We start from the raw sequence: 19,767 nt of genomic DNA on the forward strand, positions 1-19,767 counted from the left end.
TCATTGGCAGAGTATAAAAGTAAGGATATAATGTTGGAATTGTATAAAACACTGGTGAGGCCACAACTGGAGTATTGTGTGCGGATCTGGTCACCACATGACAGGAAGGACGTAATTGCTCTGAAGAGAGTGCAGAGGAGGCTTACAAGAATATTGCCAGGGTTAGAAAAGTGTAGCTACGAGGAGAGATTGAATAGGTTGGGGTTATTTTCCTTAGAACAAAGAAGGCTGAGAGGTGACTTGATTGAGGTGTACAAAATTATGAGGGGAATAGATAGAGTGGACAGGATAAAATTGTTTCCCTTGGTGGAGAATTCTGGAACCACGGGACATAGATTCAAGATAAATGGCAGAAGGTATAAGGGGGACATGAGGAAGAACTTTTTTACGCAGAGGGTAGTGGGTGTCTGGAATTCGCTGCCCAAGTTGGTGGCAGAGGCAGAAACTCTAAACTCTTTTAAAAAGTACCTGGATCTGCACCTTAAGTGCTGTAAGCTGCAGGGCTATGGACTGGGTGCAGGAAGGTGCGATTTGAAAGGGCACCTGGGTGTCCTTGGGCTGGCGTGGATTAGATGGGCTGAATGGCCTCCTGTGCTGTAACTTTTCTATGGTTCTCTGATCCCCAATTAGCATTAGATATTGGAAACTTGATCAAAAGGTTTTGAAAGATCAGCAGCACTTTGCTTCCCTTAGAAACTCTAACCACTCTGTCCCCTTTTTACTCCATGGGTAAAATTTTGGAGAACAGTGTGAATTAGTGTAAGGATCTGGGGTTATCAGTTTGACGTGCGGGGGCGGATCCTGCGTGTCCACGCGTAAAATGACACGCAGTGACGTCAAGCGATGTCCAGACATCACTTCCGGCTGGCCTACCCTGCAGCCTGCCCTGCTCCTGTGGCAGCCCCTGCAGCCTGGCCTGCTCCCCTGCCCTTCCCTCCAGCCTGGCCTGCTCAGCCGACATCCTGTGGTGCGCCCTCGAATTGGCCATTGTCACCAGCCTACAGGAGACTGCCAGGTATTCTTTTAAACAGACTGCTGAGTTGCCATTGGAGCCGGCGGTCTGAGCACGCCTGCCACCGCCTGCACACTGAAATACGCTGGGCAGGCCTTAATTGGCCCCCGCCCGCGTAAAATGGTGGTGTGGACTGCGCCCCCCCCCCCCCCCCCCCCCCCCCCCAAAGGAAAATAAAGGAAAATTCTGCCCATGCCGTCCGATTCGTGGCCATAATAGACCATAACATGAACACACCTTGTTAGCAGCAAAGAGGGTGGCCAGTCCTATACAGTGGGAGGGTTTTGAGGGCTCTCATGACCCATATAATAATTGGGTTGGTGGTGGGCCAGTCATGCACACCCACTGAATGCAAGTATCCTGCTGGATGACAACCCAGAGTTCCAAGAAGTTCATAACCAGCATCTGTTAACACAGAGAAGAATGCTACCACTAAGTCAAGGCTTGCTCCATAGCTTACAGGTGAAGAGTGACTCTGAGTTGAGGTGCTGGGAGTCCACCAAGATAGAGGAGAGAGTCCATTGTCTGAAGTTGTTGAGCTCAATGTTAAGTCTGGAAGGCTGTAAAGTGCCTAATTGGAAGACGAGGTGCTGTTCCTCCAGTTTGCATTGAGCTTCGCTGGAACGTTGCAGCAGGCCAAGGACGGACATGTGGGATGAGAGCAGGATGGTGTGTTGAAATGACAAGCGACTGGAAGGTCTGGGTCATGCTTGTGGACAGACCAAAGGTGTTTCACAAAGCAGTCACCCAGTCTGCATTTGGTCTCTCCAATGTAGAGGAAACTGCATTGGGAGCTGCGAATGCAGTAGACTAAATTGAAGGAGGTGCAAGTGAAACACTGCTTCCCCTGAAAGGAGCGTTTGGGTTCGGACATTGAGCAGGGAAGAGGTAAAGAGGCAGATGTTGCACCTTCTGGAGACTGGACAAGGGGAGAGAGAATGGAGTCAAGATAGGAAGTAATGAGTTCTGTGGAGCAGGAACAGGCTGGCATGATCTATACTGTACTGAATGTTCTGTACTTAGTAAAGGACTCCGTTTCATCCCCTTATGCCCTCATCTCAATGAATTTTGGTCTCGGCTTGATGCTGAACTCATCTTCCGCCGCCTTCATCTCCGTGCTCACTTCTTTGGGTAGGAGTCCTCCTCCCCGTTCAACGGATCCTTTCACCCGCGTCCACAATTCTCCCTCCACCTGAATCCCTTCCTCTGGCCTCTTACCTGCTCTTGATCTTTTCATTGAGAACTGTTGGCGTGACATTGGCCATCTCAATTTCTGTGCTCCTCTCACTGACTCCAACCTGTCTCCTTATGAACTTACTGCACTCCATTCCCTCAGGTCCAACCCTGACTTTGTTATCAAACCTGCTGACAAAGTTACTGTTGTTGTCTGGCATACTGACCTCTACCTCACAGAGGCTGAGCACCATCTCTCAGACACTTCCTCCTACCTCCCCCTAGACCATGACCCTACCACCGAACATCAAGCCATTGTTTCCAGGACTGTCATTGACCTCATCTCCTTTAACTTGTCTCATTTTCTCCAAATAAAAGGTGTGGCAATGGATACCTATATGGGTAGCAGTTATGCCTGTCTCTTTATGGGGTATGTGGAGCATTCCTTGTCCCAGTCCTACTCAGCCCCCTTCCACAACTCTTTTTTTGGTACATCGATGACTGTATCAGTGCCACTTCATGCTCTCGTCTGAACCTGGAAAAATTTATCAATTTTGCTTCCAATTTCCACCCCTCTAACTGCTTCATATGGTCCATCTTCAACACTTCCCTTCCCTTCCTTAACCTCTATTTGTTTCCATTTCTGGTGATAGACTGTCCACCGATATTCAGTACAAGCCGACCGACTCCCACAGCTACCTTCACTACAGATCCTCACACCCTGCTTCCTGTAAGGATTCCATCCCATTTTCTCAGTTCCTCTGCCTCCATCGCATCAGTTCTGAAGATGCCACTTTCCAAAACAGCGCTACTGACATGCCTTCCTTCTTCCTTAACTGAGGTTTCCTGCCCACTGTGGTTGACAGGGCCCTCAACCATGTGAAACCCATCTCCCGCACCTCTGCTCTCACCCCTTCGCCTCCCTCCCAGAGCCATGCTAGGGTCCCTCTTGTCTTCATCCACCAACCTCCACATTCAAAGGGTCATGCTCCACCATTTCTCCCAACTCCTGCATGATGCCACCACCAAACATATCATTCCCTCACAACCCCCTCCCCACCCCGTCAGTATTCGGTAGAGACCTTTCCCTCTGGGACACCCTGATCCACTCCTCCATCACCCCCAACACCTCATCTCCTTCCCATGGCACCTTCCCATGCAATCACAGAAGGTGCAACACCTGCCCCTTCCTCCCCGCTCACTGCCCAAGAGTCTAAACACTCCTTTCAGGTGAAGCAGCACTTCACTTGCACCTCCTTCAATTTAGTCTACTGTATTCGCTGTTCACAATGTTGTCTCCTCTACATTGGGGAGACCAAACGCAGACTTGGTGACCGCTTTGCGGAGCACCTCCAGTCTGTCCACAAGCATGAGCCAGACCTTCCTGTCGCTTGCCATTTCAACATTCCACCCTACTCTCATGCTTACGTGTCCATCCTTGGCCTGCTGCAATATTCCAGTGAAGCCCAATGCAAACTGAAGGAACAGCACTTCATCTTCCGACTAGGCACTTTACAGCCTTCTGGACTTAACATTGAGTTCAACAACTTCACACCATGAACTCTCTCCTCCATCTTCACCCCTTTTTTAAAATTTATTTTTACTTTATTTTTATTCATTTATTCATTGGTTTATCCTTCTCTATATCCCCTTTTTCTATCCTTTTTCCCCAACCACTGCCCTCTTCCCCCACTCCACCCCCAAAAGGGCCATCTGTTACTTGTTCTCTTTTCACAGAATGTTGACCCTTGTTCTGCTATAATCGCATTCTGCTTTCATACCTTTAGGCCATTATCAGCAGCTTCTTTTAGCCCTTACCACTACCACTAACACTCCCTTTGCCTTGTGTCCATAACATCTTTGTCAACCTCTCCTTAGCCCCCACCTATCACTGACCTTCTATCCAGCTTCACCTGCTCCACCCCCTTAAACAGTATACATTTCATCACAGTTCTACTTCTCTTTAGCTCTGAAGAGTCATGCGGACTCGAAACGTTAACTCTGTTTCTCTCTCCACAGATACTGTCAGACCTGCTGAGCTTTTCCAACATTTTCTGTTTTTATAACAAGCACTGTAACTTGTCTAAAGAATATGTGTGACAAATTGCCCAAATAAAGTTCAGGTTTTATAGCCCCTTTTGTTAAAGACAGATCTACTTAGGAGGATTTTCTTGGGTTAGTATTTTGTGTCTTATTACTTCTGAGACACTATAATGGCATCAAATCACAGTATTTATTTTACAATCTTGATATTATAACATGGAAGTAGGATAGTTTTGGATGAGTTAACCAAGCTGGTTTTACTGAATTTTAGTCACTGAACTTAAAGATAATTGACTGTATGTAAAGCACTTTGAGGCATTCCTAAAATATGTGATACGCAGATATATAAATGCAAGACTTTTATAGGCCTGAACTGTACATGCTGCAGTAGTAAACCAGTTTCCAGAAAACTCAAACTAATACTTGTTCCCAGCAATTCAGCAAAGTGTTTTCTTACCTAATGTTTAAGCTATGTAAATACAGCATATTTTACTAAAGTATGTTCTTTTTAAAACATATTTTTAAATTGTGCGTGTATGTGGAATGATGATTGGAAATGTGCTCATACATAAAGTTTATTTATGAAAATGATACATTTAATTAAATTCCTGCAACTACAGTTGGGGTCATTTTCATTTTCAGCAGGACTGGAATGTTGGTCGTAGCAGATTGACAGCCCATCCTGCATAATGAATTCTTTAGAAAGGAAAATCAGAGAGGCTGTATAACAGGTGGCCAAATGCTACTCCCATTGCCTAAAGAGAAAATCAGCTCCAAAGTATCCAGCCTCTTAATTGATGTACAATGAAGTAACTCAATGTTGCTTAATATCAATTAGAATTTGTAGCCTTACATAGTGTTGTGTTTCTACCCTCATGAAACAGAACATTGTCTGACTTTGAGCAATGTTGTGGGAGATTCTTTACTTTTAATAATTTAAATCGCTACATCTAGCACACTTTTCTTGTCCATCATTCTTCACTGACTCACTCAAATTTCTGTGCCACTCTTCATAACAAGTACAGTTTGAGAAAACAATGGCAGTCTGAGTCGGAATTTCTGTAATTTCTGATTAAGCTTATCGCACATGCCTCAAAAAGAAAGCCAATGACCTGCAACTTGAAGAGTAAGCTCCAACCTCACTCATTGTCTACTCGACAGTAATTAAACTTTGCTTCCCTTAAAGTAACACAGCTTCCTTCACCTTAAGATAATGCAGTCTGTACTAGTTGGTGTCATGTGATCTTTGTAAAAGAGGATATCATCCAGTTTGTCACATGTGACGTCACAGGAGATATAGAAATATGTATTGGGTCACTACAGGTAGCAGAATAATCCAGTAGGTTTTAATATTGTAGCCAAAATTTTCACTTCAGGTCCTCTTTTTATTTTGCAGGGAGATTTTAAAATGATGTGTGAAAATGCCATGACCTATAACAGGCCCGACACCATTTACTACAAAGCTGCAAGGAAGTTGCTGCACTCTGGGATGAAAATTCTCAGCCAGGTAAACCACTAAATATATGTTTAAATTCATTTTGTAAACAATCTTCTTACAGGGGATGGATGGGGGTGGAGAGAACTGCTACTTGTTTGCTATTTACTTATTTCGAAGTGCCAAAGTTAGCATTTATGTCCAGAATCATAATTAATGGAAAGTAAAATATTGTTAACCAAAGGAGATTCTTTTGAGAAAAAAGTGAATGGAAACAAAATAAGATGGGCAATGATAACTGGTAAAATACTAAAAATACCCATTCCATGCTCAGGACAAGTAAGAAATAGCATTGGCCTCAACATGCAGTATTGTCAGCATGGTCAATAAGCTGTTACTCCATTGGGCCTTTGCTGTAGAGTATTGCGCGCAGTTCTGGGAATCCGCATTATAGGAAGGATGTGATTGCATTAGAGAGAGTGCAGAGGAGATTTACCAGTATGTTGCCTGGGCTGGAGAGTTTTAGTTATGAGGAGAGATTGGATAGACTGGGATTATTTTCCCTGGAACTGAGGAGATTGAGGGGGGACATGATTGAGGTATATAAAATTATGAGGGGATAGATAGGGTAGACAGGAAGGAACTTTTCCCCTTGCCAGTGGGATCAATAACCATGGAGCATAGGTTTAAGCTAAGGGGCAGGAGGTTTAGAGGGGATGTGAGGAAGAATTTTTTCACCCAGAGGGTGGTGGGAATCTGGAACTCTGCCTGAAAGGGTGGTAGAAGCAGAAACCCTCATAACATTTAAGAAGTATTTGGATGTGCACTTGTGATGCCATGGCATACAAGGCTATGGGCCTAGTGTTGGAGAATAGGATTAGAATAGTTAGATACTCATTTGACTGGTGTAGACTCGATGGGTCGAAGGACCTTTATCTGAGCTGTAGACCTCTATGATTCTATATTGGAGAGGGTTGCAGTATCGGGCAGTCTGATTTACTATGCCATAGGGTCCAGTAGAGTAGGAAGTTGTTTTTGAATAGAAACTGGGCTTGGCTCAATTGCTGGGTCACCCATGGTGATAGTACAGGGGGAGAAACGCAGCACATGAGGTCTGGGGAAGGGCAGGTAGAAATCAAACAAGTTTCAAATTTGGCACACTTTTCATAGTTTGTTAAGCATAGATAAGAAATGAGATAGGGAAACCATTGTTTGTGCATGCAGAATATCTTGTTTGAAAAGTTAAACAGGACTTCATTGTCATAGGAACGATGCTTCTTCCTGAAGCATGATTTAACTCTGCTGTGTTGAGTGACATTTAAAAAGAAATCACCAGTTTCACTTTAATTTTGCTAGAAGTGAAATTTAAATTTGAGGGGTTTTTTAAATAGAACTTTGTAGCCTTAACTAGTTAAAACCAAATTGACATGTGCTCCTAAAGCACATTTTCCTTGCCTTCTACATTCCGTGGATGTATACAGACACTGACAAAAAGCTCAGAAGCAAGGAAAATGTACTTTAGGAGCACATGTCAATTTGATTTTAACTAGTTAAGGCTACAAAGTTCTATTTAAAAAACCCCTCAAATTTAAGTTTCTTTGACTCTCGACAGTGCACCATCACGTACTGTCTGATTACAGTTGACAAAGCTCTCCAGTCTTTTCAGCGAGTCATTTTACATAATGTGGCTACATCCTTAATTCACTCTAACAGCATTTTGAAACTTTATCTTGTAAACGGCATTTTGAAACTTTGACTGCTTTTTATTTGATGACTGCCATTAAGTGCAGAGCTTCCGAGCCCGGCAGAGGTTTACATACAGATACTGAGCACTTTAGCTGAACTAGATGGTATGCTGTCAGGCTTGACTACTCTGTATAGAATTGTACTAGAGATTTTTCTGCATTAGGCTCTTCCAAACTACATTCCGTGGATGTATACAGACACTGATAAAAAGCTCAGAGGCAAGGAAAATGTACAAAATAAAACATTTATGATTCTTGTGAGTACATTTTAAACACATGTCAAAGTTAAATACGTTTAAATACGTTGAACTGGCACCAGAATAGATCCAAAAGTAGTACTCATCCCTCACTGACATAATTAATTCTTCATCTGCAGCCATTTGATGGTGGCACTGAGTATTCTGTGCAGAGGACTCATTCATTGTGTGATTGTTTTCTTAGGAGAAAATCCAGAGTCTGAAGCAGAGTATAGATTTCATGCAGGATCTGGAGAAATCCCATAAGCAGGGGGAGAAGCTAAGAACAGGAGACTGCAATGGGGAATGCAGGAAAGATGAGGTGGATTCCAGATGGGAACCAGTGCAAACTGATGAAGGGGAGAGATCAGCTGATCAGAAGAGTGAAAACCAAAGGTACAGTGTCGTGAAAATGGCTCATTACTTCTACTTCTTACATGAAACCTTTATCATGATGACAAATGTTTCCGTTCTGCTGGTTTGAGTGGTAAGGAATTGAACATTACTGTTGGGGAAAGAGCTGAGTTTTCAAACAATAAGTGTCTTCACATTGAAAATGTTTCACATCTTTAACAAAGGAAGTATTCTTTTGATGCTTTTCATTAGGCAATTACTGATGGTTTGTGAGAAGGTGCAATTTGATGCAAGTACGTTAACATAAACTTCCATTGCATCTTTGTTCCAGTAACACTGCACCAGTATTTCTACGGAAATTAGCGAGTTTAAAATCTGGTGTACTGACCACACTGGCACTTGCAATCCATATTCAGATTTTTTGGATGATAAACACCTGCATGAGTGTGCCACTCATGTGACAAAGGATTAATGCAGATTAATTGTTGCATCCCCCACGGTAAATTAAGCTGAGAACACTCACTGACTAGGTTTGTATTTAATACCTGGCAGCTTGGATGACATACTGGTTGAGTTACCAGTATCTGTGAAACTGTATCACAGTATTTAAGGTGAGGAGAAATTAATCAGAGAACAAGTTAGAGAAGGAAGGCTGATGGAAAGCATGTATGCATCAATGATTATTGTAAATCTTAATTTTGACTTGTACCAAATATTATTTAATGCCTGAGGGAAGCGTTCAAACCATAACTTTTTTCTTACATAAAATTAGAAAAAGACTTGCATTTATATAGCAACTTTCGCAACCATAGGCTAGCACAATTGCTTTACAGCCAATGGAGGACATTGTGAAGTCACTGTTGTAAGGTAGCATGGCAGCTAATTTGCATACAGCAAACTCCCACAAACAACAATGATCAGATAAACTATTTTGATGCTGTTGACTGAGGGGTAAATATTGGCCATGGTACTGGGGATAACTCTCCTCCTCTTTGAAACAGTGTCATGGATCTTTTAAATCCAGCAGATGAAGCCTTGGTTTAATGCCCAAAAATTAACATATTAAAACATTAAAAATAGTAAATAGTAAAAACTATTAGAGCAGTAACAGATTTCTCCTTCTTATCATGGGTGAATTGCTATTATTAGAAGTCTGAGGGTATAATAGTTGTCCATTTTAATTTTTAATACAAATCAAAGTTAAATATGGGGTTGTATCTCCGTAATGGTAAGATGGTGAATGGGTTGCGTAATCAATGATTATTTTATGATGGAGATGGTTCACACAGGTTGGAAAAGGATTTTGGTGAGGATGCAGCCAGCAGTACCAACCGTGTGATTGACAGAGAATTGGAAAAGGTCGATCGTGTTATCGAGGAATCTTTTGGAAAACTCACTCGGCGTAAAATAGACAGCAAGGTAAATGCTGTTTCCTTTTTTAATAAAAAAAAATGACGTGCCAACATGCTGGATTTTTGTGCTGCTTAAGTGTTTCTTTAGTCGTTCGCTTGAATAAAAAGGTGACTTTCCATTAATAGCAACTACTGACATAACGAAGCACAGGTAAGGTTCCTGTGCGTTTTCAGTACCTTTGGAAGAATAGCCCTCCCTCCAGCATGGGAGGAAAAAGAAGAGGGGGAACATATTTACAGGTCTTTATATTCTCCCCATTTTAAATTTTTATTTGTAGTTTGAATTCCAGAGAAGAAAAGTTGATGGCACCACTACCCTTGGAATTCTTAACCCAGTGGAACCTGACATGGGAGGTAAGAGAATGATGTGAAAGGCAGTCGCATTGTGTCAGAACATTTCATGAACTCATCAGTTTGACTGCAGTAGGAAGATTCGTAACGTAAATTAAATGTGTGTGACATATACTTTAATACTGTTACATGGTACTCTGGATTGCATCTTCAGGCCTAGTGCATCAGACTCTTTTTGCCATTTACAACCAGTTGCTCATTCTTGGGTTTATCTATGTTAGGTGTTTGTAAGGAATTGTTGTCCTAGAGAGTCCAGTATTTTTCCTTATTTTTTTATGTTGGTTATTGGAATCAGTCCCTTACAGCCTCATGCAACATGGGTTGGATGTTGTTTATAGTCAGCATTCTCTCTTGGCTCGAGCCTTAGAGGAGCATTCCCAATTGCTACACATTGACATTTTGGTTTTTGGCACACCGACCACATGGTGATGTGTCAGTGGCAACTTAATGTGGAGTTGTGAGCATTTTTCTGCTGTGCACTTGAGCTTACTGGGAGTTGGGCTGAAACTGCAGAATCAGCTAATACCCCTCAAACCCTTAGCCAAATTAGACTTTTATTCTATTCTGTTTTGGATGTATTCAAAAACAAATCCTAAAAGCGAGAGGGCTATTTTACTATGCACTGTTTACTAAATCCCTATCCATCATTGTCACTTTACTTAATTTGATCATGTGTGTGTCTTTTTTTTGTTCACTTGGCGCAGTGTTTGTAAAATGTACTATTGCGTTATTGCAGACCCAAATTACTGTCCAGTGAAGCTCGGTATGATGACTGGCAGATTACAGTCTGGAATCAATACCCTTCAAGGATTTAAGGAGGACAAACGTAATAAAGTAATTCCAGGTTAGTGCTGCAAATGTGTTGGTTCCATGAGAGTTGGGTAGCCAACAGCTATTTTTTTTTAGCAGTTTTGCAGAGCCTCTGCAAGTCTGAGAATGGCACAGAGAGCAACAGGCAGTTCTATGATGCCTACACTTAACATGTAGATATGATTGCCATTGCACTTCTGTGGGAAATTATTTTAATTTTTAAGCTAGATCATTCATTTGTAAAGTATTTCTTTAAAAAATTACAGCAGAGTTAAATGTTTCACGGTAAATAAGACATTCAGCCGTTAGACTGGGGGCCATTCACATGAACCTGATTTCTGCTTTGGTGCAGAGGTTTTCAGTCCAAGCAAACGGTTCTTTCTTTTCACTGTGTTTTATTTTGCTGCAGTGACGTACTTGAATTATGGGCCATTTAGTTCTTACGCTCCAGTTTATGATTCTACTTGTGCTAATCTCAGCAAAGAGGATTCTGACCTGGTGTATTCAACATACGGTGATGAGTCAAGTCTCTCTGGGTCCTTCAGGTGAGTACCAACCCTGAATCTTTAAAGAAACCAAGTGAAAACTGGAATTTATACCCCAGCACTTGTGGGTGGGCATCAGAGCAATCGTGTCAGTCTTGACAGTTATGTTCTAATGTATTATACATTAATTAAAATGGATTTCATGGTTGGCAGTGCAGAATAGTTATCTGATTATGAATTAATTCCAGGCAGTTTCTAAATGCAAGACTAAATGTTACTGTTTCCCATAATTAGTTTCCTGCTGCGTCTACTTTAGGTAAATATTTTAAATAGAAAAGAGCGTGATGTTACTGAGACACAGCCAATGGCATTTATCCTATTGCTAACAAGTACACTTCAGATGGAATGACATTAGAACTCTCTCTTTACTTTCAAAGCTAGGAAAGTTGATGCAATGAAGTGGCCTTTTGGGGGAAAAAAGCCATTGCAGGAGCCTTATCATCGGACTTTGCGGTTAAACCTGTTTGTAATTCAGTTAATTTCATATTTGTGGGAACAAGTAACTAGATAAAATTACCTATGAATAAGGCACCCAAAAATCAAAGCATCTTACACTATTTGTTCCTAGTGTTCAGCAGTTCTTAGCAAGCAATGAAGACTACAGTGTGAACATGGTCGATAATTTACTGGATTCCCTGACAAATGGTGAACATTCTAAAGCACTGAAACAGCTGGAAATAGTAAGTGTGCAGTTCCCTACAAAAGTCTGGCTTGAAAAATGTTTGTCCTTGAATTAAAATTTTATTGAAATCTTAATCTTAATTCTGAATAGCTAGTGGTCGTGGTACACATTGGTACAAATGACATAGGTTAAAAAAGGGGATTGAGGTCCTAAAAGCAGAATATAAGGAGTTAGGAAATAAGTTGAAAAGTAGGACCTCAAAGTTAGTGATCTCAGGATTACTTCCAGTGCCACGTGCTAGTCAGGGTAGAAATAGCAGGATATATTGGATGAATACGTGGCTGAAGGGATGGTGTGAAGGGGAGGATTTCAGATTCCTGGGACATTGGGACCAGTTCTGGGGGAGGTGGGACCAGTACAAACTGGATGGGTTACACCTGGGCAGGACCGGGACTGATGTTTTAGGGGGAATATTTGCTAGAGTGGTTGGGGAGGGTTTAAACTAAAATGGCAGGGGGATGGGAACCGATGCAAGGAGTCAGAGGAGGGGGAATCAAGGGCAAGAACAAAAGACAGAATGGGGAATAAGAAAAGTGATTGGCAGAGAAATCAAGAGCAAGAATCAAACAGAGCCTCAGTGAAAAATAGTGGGAACAGGATAAGGAATGTTAAAAAGACAAGCCTTAAGGGTTTGTGCCTTAACGCGAGGAGCATTCGCATTAAAGTGGATGAATTAACCACGCAAATAGATGTAAACAGCTATGATATAGTCGGGATTACAGAGACATGGTTGCAGGGTGACCAGGGATGGGAACCGAACATCCAGGGGGATTCAGTATTTAGGAAGGACAGACAAAAAGGAAAAGGTGGTGGAGTTGCATTGCTGGTTAAAGAGGAAACTGACGCAATAGCGAGGAAAGATATTAGCTCTGACAATGTGGAATCTGTATGGGTAGAACCGGTCCCAATGTCCCAGGAATCTGAAACCCTCCCCCTCATACCTGCTCTTCAGCCATGTATTCATCTGATATATGGTTGCCCCTGAGAAACACTAAGGGGCAAAAAACGTTAGTGGAGGTTGTATATAGATCCCCAAACTATAGTGGTGATGTTGGGAATGGCATTAAACAGGAAATTAGAGACGCATGCAATAAAGGAACATCTGTAATTATGGGTGACTTTAATCTGCATTTAGATTGGGCAAATCAAATTAGTAACAATACTGTAGAGGAGGAATTCCTGGAGTGTATACGGGATGGTTTTCTGGACCAATACGTTGAGGAACCAATTAGAGAACAGGCCATCCTAGACTGGGTATTATGTAATGAGAAAGGAATAATTGGCAATCTAGTTGTGCAAGGCTCCTTGGAGATGAGTGACCATAATATGATAGAAATCTTCATCAAGATGGAGAGTGACGTCGTTGATTCTGAGACTAGGGTCCTAAGTCTTAATAAAGGAAATATGTTGGTATGAGGCGCGAGTTGGCTTTGATGGATTGGGAAACGTTACTTAAAGGGATGACAGTGGATAGACAATGGCAAACGTTCAAAGAGCGCATGGGTGAACTGCAACAATTGTTTATTCCTGTCTGGCGTAAAAGTGAAATAGGAAAGGTGGCCAAACATGGCTTACAAGGGAAATTAGAGATAGTATTAGATCCAAGGAAGAGGCATACAAGTTGGCCAGAAAAGACAACAGACCTGAGGATTGGGAGCACTTTAGAATTCAGCAAAGCAGGACCAAGGGATTGATTAAGAAGGGAAAAATAGAGTACGAGAGTAAGCTTGCAGGGAACATAAAAACTGACTGTAAACGTTTCTCTATGTAGGTGAAGAGAAAAAGATTGGTGAAGACAAATGTAGGTCCCTTACAGTCAGAAACAGGGGAATTTATAATGGGGAACAAATAGCTGACCAACTAAGTACATACTTTGGTTCTGTCTTCACAAAGGAGGACACAAATAACATACCAGAAATGTTGGGGAACACTGGGTTTAGTGAGAGGGAGGAACTGAAAGAAATCAGTATTAGTAGGGAAATGGTGTTGAAAAAATTGATGGGTTTCAAGACCAATAAACCCCCAAGGCCTGATAATCTACATCCCAGAGTGCTTAAGGAAGTGGCCCTAGAAATAGTGGATGCATTGGTGGTCATCTTCTGAGATTCTATAGACTCTGGAATAGTTCCTACAGATTGGAGGGTAGATAATGTTACCCCACTATTTAAAAAGGGAGGTAGAGAGAAAACAGGGAATTATAGACCAGTCAGCCTGACATCGGTAGTGGGGAAAATTCTAGAGTCCATAATAAAAGATTTGACAGCTGAGCACTTGGAAAACAGTGGCAGAATTGGACAGAGTTAGCATGGATTTATAAAAGGGAAATCATGCTTGACAAATTTACTGGAATTTTTCGAGGATGTAACTAGTAGAGTTGATGAGAGGAAGCCAGTAGATGTGGTTTATTTGGACTTTGTTGAAAGCCTTCTGAAAGTCCCACATAAGAGATTGGCGTGTAAAATTAAAGCGCATGGGATTGGGGGTAGTGTATTGAGATGGATAGAAAACTGGTTGGCAAGCAGGAAACAAAGAGTAGGAATTAATGGGTCTTTTTCCGAATGGCAGGCAGTGACTAGTGGGGTGCTGCAGGGATCGGTGCTGGGACCCCAGCTATTCATAATATATATTAATGATTTTGATGAGGGAACTAAATGTGATATCTTCAGATTTGCAGATGACACAAAGCTGGGTGGGAGGGTGAGCTTTGAGGAGGATGCAGAGATGCTTCAATGTGATTTGGACAAGCTGAGTGAGTGGGCAATGCAGTATAATGTGGATAAATGTGAGGTTATCCACTTTGGTAGCAAAAACAGGAAGGCAGATTATCTGAATGGCTATAAATCGAGAGAGAGGAATGGGCAACGAGACATGGGTGTCCCTGTACACCAGTTGCTGAAGGTAAGCATGCAGGTGCAGCAGGCGGTAAAGAAGGCAAATGGTATGTTGGCCTTATAGCGAGAGGATTTGAGTACGGGAGCAGGGATGCCTTGCTGCAATTATACAGGGCCTTGGTGAGACCACATCTGGAATATTGTGTGCAGTTTTGGTCATCTTACCTGAGGAAGGATATTCTTGCGAAAGAGTGCGTGCAGCGAAGGTTTACCAGACTGATTCCTGGGATGGTGGGACTGACATATGAGGAGAGATTGAATCAAAAAGATAAAAACAAAAAACTGCGGATGCTGGAAATCCAAAACAAAAACAGAATTACCTGGAAAAACTCAGCAGGTCTAGCAGCATCGGCGGAGAAGAAAAGAGTTGACGTTTCGAGTCCTCATGACCCTTCAACAGAACTAGGTGAATCCACGGAGAGCGGTGAAATATAAGCTGGTTTAAGGTGGGGGGAGAGAAGTGGAGTGGGGTGTGTGGTTGTGGGGACAAGCAAACAGTGATAGGAGCAGATAATCAAAAGATGTCACAGACAAAACAACACAGAGGTGTTGAAGTTGGTGATATTATCTAAACAAATGTGCTAATTAAGAATGGATGGTAGGGCACTCAAGGTATAGCTCAAGTGAGGGCGGGGGGACATAAAAGTTTTTAAAATAATGGAAATAGGTGGGAAAAGAAAAATCTATATAAATTATTGAAAAAAACAAAAGGAAGGGGGAAGAAACAGAAAGGGGATGGGGATGGAGGAGGGAGTTCAAGATCTAAAGTTGTTGAATTCAATATTCAGTCCGAAAGGCTGTAAAGTGCCTAGTTGGAAGATGAGGTGCTGTTCCTGTTCCTCCAGTTTGTGTTGGGCTTCACTGGAACAATCCTCCATCTGGCTGAACTTGTTCTCACACTGAACAATTTCTCCTTCAACTCCTCTCACTTCCTCCAAATAAAAGGTGTGGCTATGGGTACCCGCATGGGCCCCAGCTATGCCTGTCTCTTTATGGGGTATGTGGAACATTCCTTGTTCCAGTCCTACTCCAGCCCCCTTCCACAATTCTTGCTCCAGTACATCGATGATTACTTCGGTGCTGCTTCATGCTCTCGTCGGGTCTTGGAAAAATTTATTAATTTTGCTTCCAATCTCCACCCCTGCATCATTTTCACGTGGTCCATCTCTGACACTTCCCTTCCCTTCATTGACCTCTCTGTCTCAATCTCTGGTGATAGACTGTCCACCAATATCCATTACAAGCCTACCGACTCCCACAGCTACCTCGACTACAGCGCCTCACACCCCGCTTCCTGTAAGGACTCCATCCCATTTTCTCAGTTCCTTCGCCTCCGTCGCATCTGTTCCGATGATGCTACCTTCAAAAACAGTTCCTCTGACATGTCCTCCTTCTTCTTTAACCAAGGTTTTCCACCCACGGTCGTTGACAGGCCCCTCAACCGTGTCCGGCCCATCTCCCGCGCATCCGCCCTCACGCCTTCTCCTCCCTCCCAGAAACATGACAGGGTCCCCCTTGTCCTCACTTATCACCCCACCAGCCTCCGCGTTCAAAGGATCATCCTCCGCCAACTCCAGCATGATGCCACCACCAAACACATCTTCCCTTCACCCTCCATGGCGGCATTCTGTAGGGATCGTTCCTTCTGGGACACCCTGGTCCACTCCTCCATCACCCCCTACTCCTCAACCCCCACCTATGGCACCTCCCCATGCCACGCAAAAGATGTAACACCTGCCCCTTCACTTCCTCTCTCCTCACCGTCCAAGGACCCAAACACTCCTTTCAAGTGAAGCAGCATTTCACTTGCATTTCCCCCAACTTAATCTACTGCATTCGTTGCTCCCAATGCGGTCTCCTCTACATTAGAGAGACCAAACGTAAACTGGGCGACTACTTTGCAGAACACCTGCGGTCTGTCCGCAAGAATGACCCAAACCTCCCTGTTGCTTGCCATTTTAACACTCCACCCTGCTCTCTTGCCCACATGTCTGTCCTTGGCTTGCTGTATTGTTCCAGTGAAGCCCAACGCAAACTGGAGGGACAGCACCTCATCTTCCGACTAGGCACTTTACAGCCTTCCGGACTGAATATTGAATTCAACAACTTTAGATCTTTAACTCCCTCCATTCCCATCCCCTTTCTGTTTCTTCCCCCTTCCTTTTGTTTTTTCCAATAATTTATATAGATTTTTCTTTTCCCACCTATTTCCATTATTTTTAAATCTTTTATGCCCCCCACCCCTGCTAGAGCTATACCTTGAGTGCCCTACCATCCATTCTTAATTAGCACATTTGTTTAGATAATATCACCAACTTCAACACCTCTGTGTTGTTTTGTCTGTGACACCTTTTGATTATCTGCTCTTATCACTGCTTGCTTGTCCCTACAACCACACCCCACCCCTCCACTTCTCCCCCCCCCCAACCTTATATTTCACCCCTCTCCTTGCATTCACCTAGTTCTGCTGAAGAGTCATGAGGACTCGAAACATCAACTCTTTTCTTCTCCGTTGATGCTGCCAGACCTGCTGAGTTTTTCCAGGTAATTCTGTTTTTGTTGAGGAGAGATTGAGTCAGTTAGGGTTATATTCGCTGGAGTTCAGAAGAATGAGGGGGAACCGGACTAGACAGGGTAGGTGCAGGAAGGATGTTCCTAGTGGTGGGAGAGTCCAGAACCGGGGTCACAGTCAGGATACGGGTTAGACCATTTAGGACTGAGATGAGGAGAAATTTCTTCACCCAGAGAGTGGTGAGTCTGTGGAATTTGCTGCCACAAAAAGTAATTGAGGCCAAAACATTGTATGTTTTCAAGAAGGAGTTAGTTATAGCACTAGGAGCGAAAGGGATCAAAGGATATGGGGAGAAAGCAGGAACAAGCTGTTGAATTGGACGATCAGCCATGATCATAATGAATGGCAGAGCAGGTGCGAAGGGCCGAATGGCCTACTCCTATTTTCTATGTTTCTATGTTAAGAGCGCATTAGTACTGCAGTGAGAGATTGCCTTAATTCTAAAGATCAAGATATAGATTCAGTTTGGGCGGAAATAAGAAACAGCAGGAGGCAGAAAACATTGATGGGAGTTGTTTATAGGCTGCCAAACAGCAGTGGTAATGTAAATCACAGTATAAATCAGGAAATTAGAGGTGTGTGTAACAAGGGTAATACAGTAATATCTACATATAGATTGGGTAAATCTAATTAGTACTAATATTGTAGTGGACAAATTCTTGGAGTGTATGCAAGGTGGATTTTTAGAGCAGTACATTGCAGAACCAATTAGGAAACAGGCTATTTAGATTATGCAATGAAAATGTGCTAATTAATAATCTTATAAAGGAGCCTTTAGGAAAGAGGGAATATATTTTACATTTTTACATTGTGTACTACATCACTTTCAAACTTAGACTAGGGTTTTAAATCTAAACAAAATAAACTATGAAGGCATGAGGGGCAAATTGGCTATGGTAGATTGGGAAGCTATGTTAAAAGATATGATGGTGGAGAGGCGATAAGAATTGATACACAGTTTACAACAAAAATACACTTCTTTAATGCATAAAAACCCAGCAAGGAAAGTGTTCCAACCATAGCTAATTAAAGAAATCAAGGATTGCATTAGATCAAAGGAAGGGGAGTATAAAGTTGCCAAGAAAAATGGTAAGCCTGGGAATTGGGAGCATTTTAGAATTCTGCAAAGAACCAAGAAAACGATTAAGGGAAAATAGAATATGAGTGAGCTAGCGCGAAACATAAAAACAGACTGTAAAAGTGTCTATTGGAATGTAAAAAGAAAAAAGATTAGCAAAAATAAGTGTGGCTCCATTACAAGCGGTGTCAGGAGAATTTATAATGGGGAAGAAATGGCAGAGAAACTAAACAACTACTTTGTGTCTGTCATCACAGACATCATAAAAACCTCCCAGAAATAATGGAGAATCAAGGGACTAATATAAACAAGGAGGTTAAAAATTAGTACTAGAAAAATTACTGGGACTGTAAAGTAGATAATCTCCTGGACTTGATCTACATTCCAGAGTGTTGAAAGAGGTGGCTGCAGAGATAGTGGGCAGAATTTTGCCATCGGCGAACAGGGAGCGGGGCCCGCTCGCCGATGCAGGATGACGTTGGGCGGAACCCCCGACATCACCTCGCCCCCATTTAAATTTTCAGGAAGGCGGGGGTGCAGCAAAATCAGCTGCGGGCCCGCTGACCTGTCAATGGCCAATTGAGGCCATTGACAGGATCATTTAAAAAAATAAAGGACCTGCCCATCCAACCTTAAGGTTGGTGGGCAGACCAGGAGCCCCGGCGGCAAATAGAGAAAACATGAAACTTCATCCACGGGTGGTTTGCAGGATTTAAAAAATTTTAATAAAATTATTCTGTAAATTATGAACATGTCCCATCTCATTTGACATTGTCACATGAGGGGGACATGTGAGGGAATTCTTTTTTCCTATTAATATTTTTCAAAGTGGAAGCGATCTCCCTGAGGCTGCACTTAGCCTCAGGTAGATGTGTGCTCTTTCGTATCATGCGCGAAAGAGCGCACTCTCGCTTTTAGGGAAATCCTCCCCCGCTGCCTGCAGAGGAAGCGCATAATGCTTCCGGCCGGACATCGCATTGGGCAGGCCTTAATTAGCCCGCCCGTGTAAAAGGGCAGCGCAGCTGGTGGGGATCGGCTCCCTGCCCGCCGGAGATTGGAACGGGCCCGCCCGCCAGACAGGCAGAAAATTCTGCCCAGTAGATTGATTGGTGATCATCTTTCAAAATTCTATCGACTGGAATAGTTCCTTCAGATTGGAAGATGTAACCCCAAAATATAGCCCCACTATTTAAGAAAGGAGGGAAAGAGCAAATGGAACTACAGACTTGTTAGACTGACGTCAATAGTAGGGAAAATGCTAGAACCTATAATAAAGGATGTGATAACAGGACACTTAGAAATAGTGGCAGGGTTGGGCAGAGTCAACGTGGATTTATGAAAAGCAAACCATGTTTAACAAACCTGTTGGAATTTTTTGAGGATGTAATTAGCAAAGTAGATAAGGGGAACTGGTGGATGTGGTACATT

General features: G+C 42.7%; 1 protein-coding gene across 3 annotated transcripts in view; it reads left to right on the forward strand.

The window, feature by feature from the left end:
* Positions 1–19,767, forward strand: part of brd7 (bromodomain containing 7) — a 64,750-nt gene that overhangs the window by 15,767 nt on the left and 29,216 nt on the right. For all 3 annotated transcript variants that reach the window (XR_005943503.1, XR_005943502.1, XM_041191177.1), the window contains exons 6-12: positions 5,625–5,735; positions 7,850–8,040; positions 9,288–9,417; positions 9,689–9,764; positions 10,498–10,605; positions 10,981–11,116; positions 11,685–11,796. Coding sequence is in view for 1 of the 3 variants with exons in the window: in XM_041191177.1 (XP_041047111.1) it covers positions 5,625–5,735; positions 7,850–8,040; positions 9,288–9,417; positions 9,689–9,764; positions 10,498–10,605; positions 10,981–11,116; positions 11,685–11,796 (864 nt within the window). In the remaining 2 variants the exon portion in view is untranslated. The remainder of the gene's footprint in view (positions 1–5,624; positions 5,736–7,849; positions 8,041–9,287; positions 9,418–9,688; positions 9,765–10,497; positions 10,606–10,980; positions 11,117–11,684; positions 11,797–19,767) is intronic.

This window comes from Carcharodon carcharias, chromosome 7, assembly GCF_017639515.1.
Source record: "Carcharodon carcharias isolate sCarCar2 chromosome 7, sCarCar2.pri, whole genome shotgun sequence".
Taxonomy (NCBI): Eukaryota; Metazoa; Chordata; class Chondrichthyes; order Lamniformes; family Lamnidae; genus Carcharodon; species Carcharodon carcharias.